The 14,089-nt window shown below is 41.8% G+C and overlaps 1 protein-coding gene across 5 annotated transcripts in view; it reads right to left on the bottom strand.

Annotated features, from left to right (window-relative positions):
• Nucleotides 1-12,562, bottom strand: part of gbf1 (golgi brefeldin A resistant guanine nucleotide exchange factor 1) — a 76,317-nt gene extending 63,755 nt beyond the window's left edge. For 4 of the 5 annotated variants that reach the window (XM_017724725.2, XM_037538255.1, XM_017724733.2 and 1 more), the window contains exons 1-3: nucleotides 12,280-12,556; nucleotides 11,066-11,168; nucleotides 4,415-4,481 (exon numbers count right to left, since the gene is read on the bottom strand). In XM_017724725.2, the coding sequence (XP_017580214.1) occupies nucleotides 4,415-4,481; nucleotides 11,066-11,161 (163 nt within the window). In that variant the 5' untranslated portion in view covers nucleotides 11,162-11,168; nucleotides 12,280-12,556. Of the gene's footprint in view, nucleotides 1-4,414; nucleotides 4,482-11,065; nucleotides 11,169-12,279 lie in introns of all 5 variants that reach the window. The other variant, XM_037538254.1, reaches the window with a different exon arrangement.
• Nucleotides 12,563-14,089: the final 1,527 nt, after the last annotated feature.

The raw sequence follows: 14,089 nt of genomic DNA, 5'->3' as shown, positions 1-14,089 counted from the left end.
CCAACATAGGCAGAGATGCTGTCACAACCTTCACTTTTTTTTTTTTTTCCTCATTAATTTTTTAATAAATCGTTTGCAAAAACTGTAGCATCTTCGGTGAGGTCACAATTTCACTCTCTTGGCTTTAGTCTGCTCCATTACATCTTTCATATATTTGCAAAATGAGATACCGAAATCAGCCAATTCAAAGACAACCTATTGATTTGTTCGGAACAAAAAACCCCCAATTTCAAACTGAAACTCCATAGTAAGAGAGACTGGGGAGAGCCGAGCTACTGACAAAAACTAAAACTGAGAAAAATAAAGCTAAAAATAAAGCAAAAATTGAAAAGAAAGTCTCTGTTTAAATGACCAGTCAAGCACTGCAAATAAAAATAAATAAAAAAAAAACAGCACACTCTGATAACAGCTTAAATCAACCTGCAAATATTTGTGGAAGAGCATTTTCATTCATGTGTAAACTGTCAACATAACGTATTTAGATTTTTCTCTTTTAAAAAATGTTTGGACAGGATTTCTAACTTCAGCTGATTCATACATTTATAATTATGTATCTGTGAATGCCAGACTCTCTAATTCAGTGATTTACTATGATATTTTGATTGATTTAGCAGAAAATATGCCAATGTCAGCCACTTTCATGAATCCATACACTCCCGACAGTTCAAAGTTTTAAAAAAAACTTAACTATATGCTTATTACATATCACATTAATTTAAAATAAGTGCAAACTGGATGTAGTCAGAAGACAATTAGGGACCATTTCACAAAACTACAATTTGAGAACCCTTCCAGTCCAATTCCCGTTCAAACCCCGGAGTATTGTCCCTTCTCCCCAATGAATTTATAGTAAAAGAGATTTTTCATTATATTAAATAGTAGAACACTTGCACAAGACTGCATAACATTTGCTTTGGCAGTCCTGTTCATTATGAGGCATTTAGATAACCAAATGAACAAACACTGACATAGTTTCTATGGGACCTACTAAAAGGCGAAGTAAAAAGTCCAACAGTAAGACACTGAGAAGATAATATTTACTAACTTGAAAATGCCATCCCTTTTCTCAGTGGATATTTTGCACAGCTGATTAAATACACTTTTAACATGGGTGTAGAGGGAAGTAGGAGTGGGTAATTTGGCAAATATATAATATGATACAAGACCTGATATGCGATATGCACCACAAAATTGTTTTTCAGAGGTTTGACAAGTTGGCAGAGACAAAAAAGTACAATGATTTTGATTGTGTTTCACATTCTGCACTGTACTATACCAATTAAACAGTACTAACAATATTCTCTTTATAAGAAAACAGTGTTTTTAATGTGGCAAGCTTCATCAGGAAAATGATACACACACACACACACACACACACACACACACACACACACACACACACACACACACACACACACACACACCCGACCTGGATCGGGGCCTTGTCGTGGCGCAAGGGCTTGTGTGATCTAGGGATCTTCACAGCCAAGTCGTCGGGAGCAATATGCTCCTGGTAGGGTCTCCCAGAGCGAACAGGTCTGGAGTGAAGACCCAGACTAACACAATCCAAAAAAACCCACCATGAAAAACGGGAACAGAACACTATGTACCCTGCCCAGGATAGGGTCACCAGGACCTATACCTGGAGCCAGACCTGGTTCCCGGACAGCCCACATAACCCGGCCGGGCTCCGCCCGAAGAGGCAACGTGGAGGGAACCATGTGGGCCCACCACCTGCAAGGTCCAGCATGGGGGAGCGGTGCAGTGCTGCACAGGCAGTGGGAAATTGCAGGGGGGCCCTTGGTGGCCTAGGCCCTTGCAGCAGAAACTGGCTCTTGGCACGTGGAATGTTACCTCACTGTGGGGGGGGGGGGGGGGGGTGTTGTGCGGGAGGTTGAGAGGTACCAACTAGATATAGTTGGGCTCATCTCCACCCAAAATGTTGGCTCTGGAACCAAACTCCTTGATAGGGGTTGGTCCCTCTCTTACTCAGGGGTTGCACAGGGTGAGAGGTGCGGGACGAGAGTGAGGATACCCACGAGGTCAGGAGGGCATTATGTGTGGAGGCTGGAAGGTGGTGTCTCTGCTGTGTGCAGAGGATGTTGTTCTTTTGGCTGAATCACATGGCTGCCTCCAGCACTCACTGGAGCGGTTTGCAGCTGAGTGTGAAGCGGTTGGTATGCAGATCAGCACCTCCAAATCTGAGTCCACGGTCTTAGCCTGGAAAAGGATGGCATGCCCACTCCAGGTAAGGGCAAAGGACTTGCCCCAGGTGGAGGAGTTTAAGCATCTCAGGGTCTTGTTCATGAGTGATGGGAAGAGGGATCGTGAGATCGGCCGCAGGCTGGGACAGGTGGCAGCAGTAATGCGTTCACTGTACTGGACTGTAGTGGTGAAGAGGGAGCTGAGCCATAAGGCAAAGCTCTCTGTTTACCAGTCGGTCTACATCCCGACCCTCACCTATGGTCATGAGCTGTGGGTAATGACTAAAAGAATGAGATTGCGAATACAAGTGACGGAAATGAGTATTCTTCGCAGGGTGGCGGGCTACAATCTATTTGATAGGATGAGGAGCTCAGCCATTCAGGAGGAGCTCAGAGTGGAGTACTCCTCCACATTGAGAGGAGGCAGCTGAGGTGATTCAGGCATCTGATTCGGATGCCCCCTGGACACATACTGGTGTACCAGGCACGGCCTACTGGGATAAGGCCCCGGGGTCGTCCTAGGACCTGATGGAGGGATTACATCTCCAAGTTGGCCTGGGAGCGGCTTGGGGTCCCTGGGAATGAGCTGGAGGAAGTTGCAGTGGACAGGGTCATCTGGGATTCTCTGCTCTGCCACTTGCTGCCGCGACCCTATCTGGATTAAGCGGTCAACGACGATGATGATGATGATGATGATGATGATGATGATGATGACGACGACATATACACACACAATAAAACCAAGCACATAGGCATGCAGACTGCTTCTACAAACATCTGTGAAAGAATAGGTCTCAAGAGCTCAGTGAATTCCAGCGTGGTACCGTGATAGGATGCCACGTGTGCAACAAGTCCAGTTGTGAAATTTCCTCGCTACTAAATATTTCACAATCAACTGTCAGTGGTATTATAACAAAGTGGAAGCGATTGGGAACAACCAAAACTCAGCCACGAAGTGGTCGGCCACATAAAATGACAAGATCGCCAACTTTCTGCAGAGTGAATCACTACAGAGCTCCAAACTTCATGTGGCCTTCAGCTCAAGAACAGTGTAGAGAGCTTCATGCAATAAGTTTCCATGGCCGAGCAGCTACATCCGAGCTTTTCATCACCAAGCGCAATGCAAAGCGTCGAATGCAGTGGCATAAAGTGCTGCCACTCTAGAGCAGTTGAGACGTGTTCACTGGAGTAACAAATCACGCTTCTCCGTCTGGCAATTCAATGAACAAGTCTAGGTTTGGCAGCTGCCAGGAGAACAGTACTTGTCTGACTGCATTGTGCCAAGTGTAAAGTTTGGTGGAGGGGGGATTATGGCGTGAGGTTGTTTTTCAGGAGTTGGGCTTGGCCCCTTAGTTCCAGAGAAAGGAACTCAGACCAAAAGATTTTGGACAATTTCATGCTCCTAACTTTGTGGAAACAATTCAGGGATGGCCTTCCGGTTCCAACATGACTGTGCACCAGTGCACAAAGCAAGGTCCATAAAGACATGGATGAGTGAGTTTGGTGTGAAAGAACTTGACTGGCCTGCACAGAGTCCTGACCTGAACCCGATAAAACATCTTTGGGATGAATTAGAGCAAAGACTGTGAGCCAGGCCTTCTCGTCCAATATCTCATCTGACCTCACAAATGTGTTTCTGGAAGAATGGTCAAGAAATCCCATAAACACACTCATAACCCTTGTGGAAAGCCTTCCGAGAAGAATTAAAGCTGTTATAGCTGCAAAGGGTGGGCCGACTTCATATTAAGCCCTATGGATTAGGAATGGGATCTCACTCAATTCCATATGCGTGTGAAGGCAGATGAGTGAATACTTATATATATATATATATATATATATATATATATATATATATATATATATATATATATATGTGTGTGTGTGTGTGTGTGTGTAAAAAATATTATGTTAAGGTGTTATATGTTAAGGAAGCTGAATGCTTAACTCAGTCCTACCTGAGAAAAGGACCATCAGTACTGGCCTTTCCTCAAACTGAGAGTCAAACTGCCTAGACAACAAATGACTACTTTCATGACAAACAGATTATGCTATATATAACATATATAACAGCGCATACAAAAACATAGTATACTCAGTACAATGACATTCCATGGCCAAGGGGCTACATTTCATATAAACATTGTGTAACATGCCAAATAAAAAAAACTGAAGTTTCAATTGAAAATCTTGTGTGTGTGTGTGTGTCTAACCTTTGATGTTATTGAGGACATCCTTCAGTTGACTGAAACTATTGAGAAGTGGATCTTGTTCTTCATCCTGTGGGGGAAAAAAGAGCATAATCTTTTTTTTTTTTTTTTTTTAAATAACAAACTAAACAGTGACTGCCAATCCTACAACGTATACTCAAAAATGACTGTCACTGATAAAAAGTGCTCATCACTTTTTCAGAGATCAAATTCCCTTAGTCATACATAAAACATGAGAAAGATGAGCAAACACAAAAGAAATGAAACAAAAGCATGTTGACCCTTATAAATCAGGCAATGGCTATAAAATAAATAGTTACATGTCCATGTTCAATAATAAGACAATACTTAAGAAGATTTGAGGTAGAACTCCCTGGAAGAGGAGATTTCCTTGAAACACAGTGTGCGTCTTTTGCCTAGACGTACGGTAATGTGGATGGTTAGAGAGGCAAGAATTTTTTTATCATACGGATACAGCATTCTGGGGTTTCAGTGTATCCAAAACTACAAATAAGTGACACATTCATGCCAACAAACTATTTGTAAGGTGTGCCAGAAGGAAGGCTTTTCTTTTAATACTACTAGATCTTTGACTGAAAAAGAGGTCTTCAATCAGATAAAGAGGAACTGGTGTACAAAAAGATAGTTATACAAGTACAGACCGCATACCCACTGTTACATAGAGTGGAGAATTTATGATCCATGAGGGCTGTAGTTCCTCCAAAGGCTCTACAAACCTTGTTAGGATATATGGCATCTCCAACTCCACAAAGTACCTCATTTTAAATGGAAATTTGTCTGCCACTGCCAAAAAGCTAAAACTGAGTCATGATTGAAATTTCCACAATGACAATGATTCAAAACATGCCTCCAAACCCACACACAAATTTGAAAAGTGGTACAGTGACCACAGAACCAATCTTCTGACAATGCCATCCCAGTCCCTTGACCTAAAATACACTGAAAACATGCAGGTTGACCCAAGACCAAAAGAGGAAACCAAGGAACATAGAGGAGCTGGAGAGATTGTATTGAGGATAAGCATCTGATTATTTGCTCTTTGCTCCCTAGTCTCGTCCAGCCTCACAGAATACTACTCATTGCTTTTTTTGCAACATTTATTATTGCCTTATTTTTTACCTGAAAAACTTCTGTTTGGAGGGCCATGCAAACCTAACACTTCGCCCTATCCCTCTATCTCAACAAAAATCAGGACACCTTACCCCTAGGCATTAACATGCAAAATGATGGGGTAAGGGCTAAGTAGTAGGGGCAAGGGGTGAAATGACAAAGGGCATAAAAAGTTATATGTTTGTGTCTAATCAACTGCAAAAGCTTTTTAACTAATCTTAACTGTGTTCAAGAATAACGACTGCCCAGGGCAAGTAATATGCAACATTGAGACAGCAGCACAAAAAGAACTTGCCGATTGGGCGAGTTCAACTTGGGAGGCCGGGGTTTGTACTAACAGAACAATGGAACAATGGAAAATGGAAGTCAATTCACAACTCAAAAGTCAATTGACTTGAATACATAGCCCCTTACCATGCAAAAATGGTCTAATCCATTTTTGTATATCCAGTCAAGACAAGCCAATAGAATTATTTTTGGACAAATGTTGTCAGAGCGAGCAGCACAGGAAAACGCCAACAAATCACTAATACAAAACAAAGTGAATCCTCAGCTTTAGTCCCTCACAGAAAACTCAGACTTAATTGATTTTGACCCCTCTGTCTTGAGATGTTCTGTAAACAAGACAATTAAATATGAATATCCTTTTGTTGATACTATACAACTTAAAAAAACGGACATCTGAGTGTCAACAATTTCAGCAGTTTTGTTAAAAATGTTGTGTCAGTACTATATTCACCCTGGTGATTACAATGTTTTATGGGGATATCGTCTGAAAGAGCTGCAGTCGTCCAGCTTTTATTAGCGTTCTGGCTGTTGCCTCAACTGATGCCAGCAGAAGAGACTTTAAAGGGGTAATGGTGAGGTTAAAAGATGGAGAGCCAATAAACATTTGTGGCTGAGGAGGAGCTGCAGAACAGTACTGCTGTTATGAAAGGTCCTCATTTACAGCAAAACATAAGTGAAAGTATATTGTGACAAACATTTTAAGTGAGAAAAAAAAAGTATATATATATATATATATATATATATATATATATATATATATATATATATATATATATATATATATATATATAAACATAAACACACTGCTAAAAAAAAATAAAGGAAACACATAAACAACACAATATAACTCCAAGTAAATCAAACTTCTGTGAAATCAAACTGCCCACTTAGGAAGCAACACTGATTGACAATCAATTTCACGTGCTGTTATGCAAATGGAATAGACAACAGGTGGAAATCATTGGCAATTAGGAAGACACACTCAATAAAAGGAGTGGTTCTGCACTTCTCAGTACCTCAGTATGCTTTCCGGCTGATGTTTTGTTGACTTTTGAATGTTGGTGGTGCTTTCACACTCGTGGTAGCATGAGACGGACTCTACAACCCACACAAGTGGCTCAGGTAGTGCAGCTCATCCAGAATGGCACATCAATGCGAGCTGTGGCAAGGTTCGCTGTGTCTGTCAGCGTAGTGTCCAGAGGCTGGAGGCGCTACCAGGAGACAGGCCAGTACACCAGGAGACGTGGAGGAGGCCATAGGAGGGCAACAACCCAGCAGCAGGACCGCTATCTCCGCCTTTGTGCAAGGAGGGAGGAGCACTGCCAGAGCCCTGCAAAATGACCTCCAGCAGGCCACAAATGTGCATGTCTGCACAAACGGTTAGAAACCGACTCCATGAGGATGGTATGAGGGCCTGACGTCCACAGATGGGGGTTGTGCTCACAGCCCAACACTGTGCAGGAAGCTTGGCATTTGCCAGAGAACACCAGGATTGGCAAATTCACCACTGGCGCCCTGTGCTCTTCAGATGAAAGCAGGTTCACACTGAGAACGTGACAGATGTGACAGAGTCTGGAGACGCCGTCGAGAGCGATCTGCTGCCTGCAACATCCTTCAGCATGACTGGTTTGGCAGTGGGTCAGTAATGGTGTGGGGTGGCATTTCTTTGGAGGGCCGCACAGCCCTCCATGTGCTCGCCAGTGGTAGCCTGACTGCCATTAGGTACCGAGATGAGATCCTCAGACCCCTTGTGAGACCACATGCTGGTGTGGTTGGCCCTGGGTTCCTCCTAATGCAGGACAATGCTAGACCTCATGTGGCTGGAGTGTGTCAGCAGTTCCTACAAGATGAAGGCATTGAAGCTATGGACTGGCCCGCCCGTTCCCCAGACCTGAATCCGATTGAGCACATCTGGGACATCATGTCTCGCTCCATCCACCAACGCCACATTGCACCACAGACTGTCCAGGAGTTGGCAGATGCTTTAGTCCAGGTCTGGGAGGAGATCCCTCAGGAGACCATCCGCCACCTCATCAGGAGCATGCCCAGGCGTTGTAGGGAGGTCAATACAGGCACTTGGAGCCCACACACAATAGTGAGCCTCATTTTGACTTGTTTTAAGGACATCACATCAAAGTTGGATCAGCCTGTAGTGTGTTTTTCCACTTTAATTTTGTGTGTGACTCCAAATCCAGGCCTCCATTGGTTAATAAATTTGATTTCCATTGATTATTTTTGTGTGATTTTGTTGTCAGCACATTCAACTTGGTACAGAACAAGTTTCATTCATTCAGATCTAGGATGTGTTATTTGAGTGTTCCCTTTAATTTTTTGAGCAGTGTATATACATACACTGAATTTTTTTCCAGAAAATGAAGTATTTCTCCCCGAAAATTATTGCTATCATTATTATTATTATTATTATTATATTATTATTATTGGCACCCTCAACTTAATATTTGGTTGCACACCCTTTGGAAAAAATAACTGAAATCAATCGCTTCCCATAACCATCAACAAGCTTCTTACACCTCTCAACTGGAATTTTGGACCACTCTTCTGTTGCAAACCGCTCCAAGTCTCTCATATTTGAAGGGTGCCTTCTCCCAACAGCAATTTTAAGATCTCTCCACAGGTGTTCAATGGGATTTAGATCCAGACCAATTGCTGGCCACTTTAGAACTCTCCAGCGCTTTGTTTCCACCCATTTCTGGGTGCTTTTTGAAGTATGTTTGGGGTCATTGTCCTGCTGGAAGACCCATGACCTAGGACGCAAACCCAGCTTTCTGACACTGGGCCCTACATTGAGACCCAAACTCCACCATATTTGACTGTAGGTACTGTGTTCTTTTCTTTGTAGGCCTCATTCCATTTTCGGTAAACAGTAGAATGATGTGCTTTACCAAAAAGATCTATCTTGGTCTCATCTGTCCACAAGATGTTTTCCCAGAAGGATTTTGGCTTACTTACATAGATTTTGGCAAAGTGAAGTCTAGCTTTTTTATGTCTCTGTGTCAGCAGTGGGGTCCTCCTGGGTCTCCTGCCATAACGTTTCATTTCATTCAAATGTCGACGGATAGTTCTACCTGACACTGATGCACCCTGCGCCTGCAGGACAGCTTGAATTTGTTTGGAACTTGATTGGGGCTGCTTATCCACCATCCAGACTATCCTGCGTTGCAACCTTTTATCAATTTTTCTCCTCCGTCCACGTCCAGGGAAATTAGCTACAGTGCCATGGGTTGTAAAGTTCTTGATTATGTTGTGCACTGTGGACAAAGGAACATCAAGATCTCTGGAGATGGACTTGTAACCTTGAGATTGTTGATATTTTTCCACAATTTTGGTTCTCAAGTCCTCAGACAGTTCTCTTCTCCTCTTTCTGTTCTCCATGCTTAGTGTGGCACACACAGACACACAATGCAAAGATTTAGTCAACTTTTTATCTGGTTTCAGGTGTGATTTTTAAATTGCCCACACCTGTTACTTATCACAGGTGAGTTTACATTTACATTTATGGCATTTGGCTGACACGCTTATCCAGAGCGACTTACAATTTGATCATTTTACACAGGCAGGCCAAGGCGGTGTTAGGAGTCTTGCCCAAGGACTCTTATTGGTATAGTGTAGGGTGTTTGCCCAGGTGGGGATTGAACCCCAGTCTACAGTGTAGAAGGCAGAGGTGTTAACCACTACACTATCCCAACCACTACTAGTTTGAATGAAAAGGTGGCAATAATTTTGTCCGGCCCATTTTTGGAGTTTTGTGTGAAATTATGTCAAATTTGCCTTTTTTTCCTCTGTTTTTTGTGATGTTCCAATACACACAAAGGAAATAAACATGTGTATAACAAAACATGTGTAATTGCAATAATCTCCAGGGAAAAATACTTCATTTTCTGGGAAAAATTCAGGGGTGCCAACACTTTCGGCCATATATATATATATATATATATATATATATATATATATATATTCACATACATACATACATACATACATACACACACACACACACACACATATATACACATATATACATACACACACACACACATTAGAAGACAGCTAAATTATGGCCACGAAGATTTGCACATATTCAGCAACGATACTTAAATAGGCTGTGACATTCAAGCAAAGATTAATTAATAATAACTGGCCCAAAGTGTACCATGAAAACAGTTCCCACACCATTACACCATCTTCATCAGGCTGGATCCATGGATTCATGCGGTTTGCACCAAATTCTGACCCTACCATCTGTGTGTCTCAGACTAGGTCCTGGATTTCCAATGTTCAATTGTCCAGCTTGGTGAACCTGCACACACAGCAGCCTCAGCTTTCTGCTCGTGGCTGACAGAAGCGGAAACCGACATGTTCTTCTGCTGTTGTAGCCCATTCTCCTTAAGGTTCAACAAGTTTGCATTCTGAGATGCTTTTCTGCTCACCCCAGTTACTGCAGCCTTTCTGTCAGCTCAATCTGGTCTGACTCTTTTCCATTGGCCTATATAATCAACAAAGCGTTTCTGTCAGCAGAACTGCTGCTCACTAGCTGTTTTTCTTGCATCATTCTAAAGAAACTCTAGAGGATGTCGTGAAAAAGCCCAGAGAATCAGCAACTATGGAAATACTCAAACTAGCCTGGTGGCAACATCAATTATACCAAGATCAAAATCAATGAGATCACATTCTTCCTCAATCTGATGGTAGACATGAACAATACATGAAGCTGCTGGCCCATACCTGCATTACTTTATACATTGGCAGTGGGTTAATTAGATAACTGCATGATTAAGTGAGTGCACAGACGTTCCTAATAAAGTATTCAGTGAGCATAAATTAAGCCTAGTGTTTAGTCATTTTACAATGTCAATGGTAATTTTTCCTTTCAAGAAATTAAAAAAAAAAAAAAGAATCACAACAGACAGGATAATGTAGTCCAAGACTAACTTTTTTTTGTCACTTTCCCTTATTTTGATGATACTGGAACAAAATATAAATGCTGTGCCTCAAAATTACCATTCAGTCACAGCTTCTGTTCAAAATGCTGTACAAAGTGAGCAGGCTGACCTGAATAAGTGCTAAATGATACATTAGCATAGATAAGAGACAGCACAGTAGGATCAAATTGAATCTCTCTGCTTATCTTTTTCTAAAAACTAACAAGGAACGTTGCATAATTTACATAAACAGAGTTTCTTCAATTAAAGTTTTCAACAATACAGAACAACTTACCAGCGGTGTGTGGGTACTCCATCTGGAGTTTCTCTTGATAGCACCAACTACAGTTGAAATCTCTCCTTGAACAATGTATATATTTTTGTCCACCATAATGAACCTAGAAGTCAAAATAATAATATAGTTAAGAATTAAGCTCTACATAAATGTAAATTATAGTCTTGTACACTTTGGTCACACAGCAACACAGCATCAGCTGAGAAACGTTCCATTTTCACATCACAAGATAGGGATTTTGGGTCAAGGTCTAACCTTCAGCAACATTTCAAGATACGGTTGTATGCCAAACCAAACCACACCAGTTGATCATTTTAACATAAAGGAAGCACATAATTGCATAATCCTTTCATAAGAGGATAATAAAACAATGAAAAAGCACTATGGATGGGAATGCAAAGACTGCACAAGTCAACACACTGTACAAGATGAAACAGATGTGGATCACTAAAAAAGTATTTGCTTTACAGATTCGTTTGCACTGTCCTTACATGGTTGGTCTACAGACATTTGCATGTATATACTCCTACAATCACTAAGGCACATTCAGAGGTTATAGAAAGTTATTCGTTCCTATTAAAGTCCATACATTTGCCTAGGGATACGTTAATAAATGCCGCTCTACTTCAGGTTAGTGTAGTGTGAACGTAAGCATAATCATCCCTCAAGCTATTACTGCATCTCGCCTGATGAGAATCTCATGAGAACAAATTATCCAAGAAAACGGTCTGGAGCACTTAAACTGACTGTTTTACACAGACTGACACACTGCCGGCTAGCCAGCTATGTTAACTTTAACGCTTGCAAATCAAGTTCACCTAGCTAGGTTAGCTAGCTAGCTGGGTAAACTAGCTCTGCAGGCCCAGTTTGACAGCTGACAAATGTAAGAAGGACCAAGTCTAGTGACATTTCCTGGACCTTGCACCCACAGTTCTTACGTTTAGCAACGCGAACGAGAGAATTCACCATGCTCATTATAACAATGTATTTTAGCGCTGTTGACGATTCAGCTTCAGAGACTTCATGCTAGCTTGCTAGTTCACTATAGCCAGCTAGCAAGCTAACGCTAGCAAGTCGGCGTCAGGAGCCATGCAGCAGAGCAACGTGAAGTTTCGGCGGTTTTTACAGTAAAAACTCATACGACTGAATCTGTACACCAAACAAGTAGTTGTCTAACTACACGAAGCTGTCAGTTTGGACACAAAACCCCATACCTGTACGGACGCGAATCCAAAATGGCGTTCAGTACGTTTTCCACTGATGTGGCTGGCTAGCTAAACCGCTAGCGGGCTGCTAAACAGGACTGAATGTAAATGTTTTCTTGTCACAATGCACTTGAAAGAAATGACACCAGGGTGTCCCGATAAATAAAGTCTCACACTTCAAGCAATTTCACGTCATGCCCGGCTTTCTCAACACTGTTGCTGGTTGTAAATAATCTCACTCTGTTCAACGAGAGGGACTAACAGTAAACTTACTGACGTGGAAAAGCCCGGAGCGCGAACTAACCTGATGACTTCATCTGAAATGACGCACAGTCCAGCCAATCGTGTGCACGGATTTCTCCTCCTCAGCCGAGAACATCATTATTTAAAACACAATATCCGAGCCGGTACGTTCTCTGACGACGAATATGTGTGGCTTTAAGAGTCAAGCCGAGAAAGTTTAATACATGACTTTACTGGAAACTGTGCTGTACTTATGCATTTGCTGGTGCAAATGTAAGGGTGGGCCGACTACAAAATCCCAGGGAACCTAGCCAAGGTTGGTTGAATGACATTCATGACGTGGTGCGCTACAGTGGTGCGTCATCGTTGTTTTCCTTTCACATGTGACATAAGTGGCTAGTGAATTGGTCACTTCCCTTACACTGCTGATTAAAGCGATTGTAGCTCGGCTGGAGTTGAAGGAGCTCTCAAAGTCTGAAATCCTGCCCGATGGCGCTGAGAGTTCTGCTCTGTTATCAACGCACAAAGCAGATTCGGCGCATTTGATGTGACGCAGCAGCGAGGACCCTTCATGCTAATGTGGTACATTCAGGGCCATTTCTGAACGTTTGAGGGCCCTAGGTGGCACTCAACTTGCACACACCCCAATCATATTCTTTTGTATGCAAGAATAAAGAAACTTTGTCTTCTTGATTAAGAAACAGCCTGAGAAATTCTCTGGGCCCACTGTGCTTTTTGACCATTATTATTATTATTATTATTATTATTATTATTATTATTTAAAACATACATACTACAGTCCAATCCCATTTCTTATTATCACCCCTATCCCTTGGTTTTAAGTGTTGCTTAGTGTTGCTTAACTTAGTTGTTGAAATCTTTCTCTACAAAATGGCACAACCCTCGAACAAAAAGAACATTACTTAATTCACAGGCTAGTAGGCTAGTAGGCGACCCTGGCAGTCTGCCCTGATAGCAGAGGAAGGTAAAGTTCAGCAACCTTGCTGCTGGTCTTTAGTTAAATTGAAGGAATCATAGGCCTTCAACAAGTGGGGGAGGGGTGCGACAATTATTTATCATTGCCTGCCCCTAATTCTTTGGTGATATGATGCTGAAGTGAGCTATTCACCAGCATCTTGTACACATTTTCCCATTCCACCTTAAATGATGCAGCAGTTCTTTCTTTTTGCTTGTTGTGAAGAAAAGGACCAGAACACACTGAAACTACATTAAAATACAATAATAGTATAACGATTATAATTATAGTTATTACAATTTTTTAATGAAGAAAACTAAATTCCTGGTTTCTTTGGTCAACTACGCAGCCATTTTGCCATTTTTTTTCTCATAACACTGGAGTGCTATAAAAATGCTGACCTGTTTTTGGAATAAGATGGCAAGAGGAACCGATGTAAATGACTTTGAAAGAGGGTTGTGGTTTCAGTTTTGCTTCAGTATGGACTTTTGTGACATATTTTTAGTTGCACACTTGTCAGTTTTTCTCTCCTACTTATGAGAACAGCATCACAGGCTGTCATATTTTTGTGGAACTGGTGAATGTCTTCAAGATGATAAG

This window comes from Pygocentrus nattereri, chromosome 5, assembly GCF_015220715.1.
Source record: "Pygocentrus nattereri isolate fPygNat1 chromosome 5, fPygNat1.pri, whole genome shotgun sequence".
Taxonomy (NCBI): Eukaryota; Metazoa; Chordata; class Actinopteri; order Characiformes; family Serrasalmidae; genus Pygocentrus; species Pygocentrus nattereri.
The sequence above is the reverse complement of the archived record's forward strand: the minus strand, read 5'-3'. Positions and strand labels throughout refer to the sequence as shown.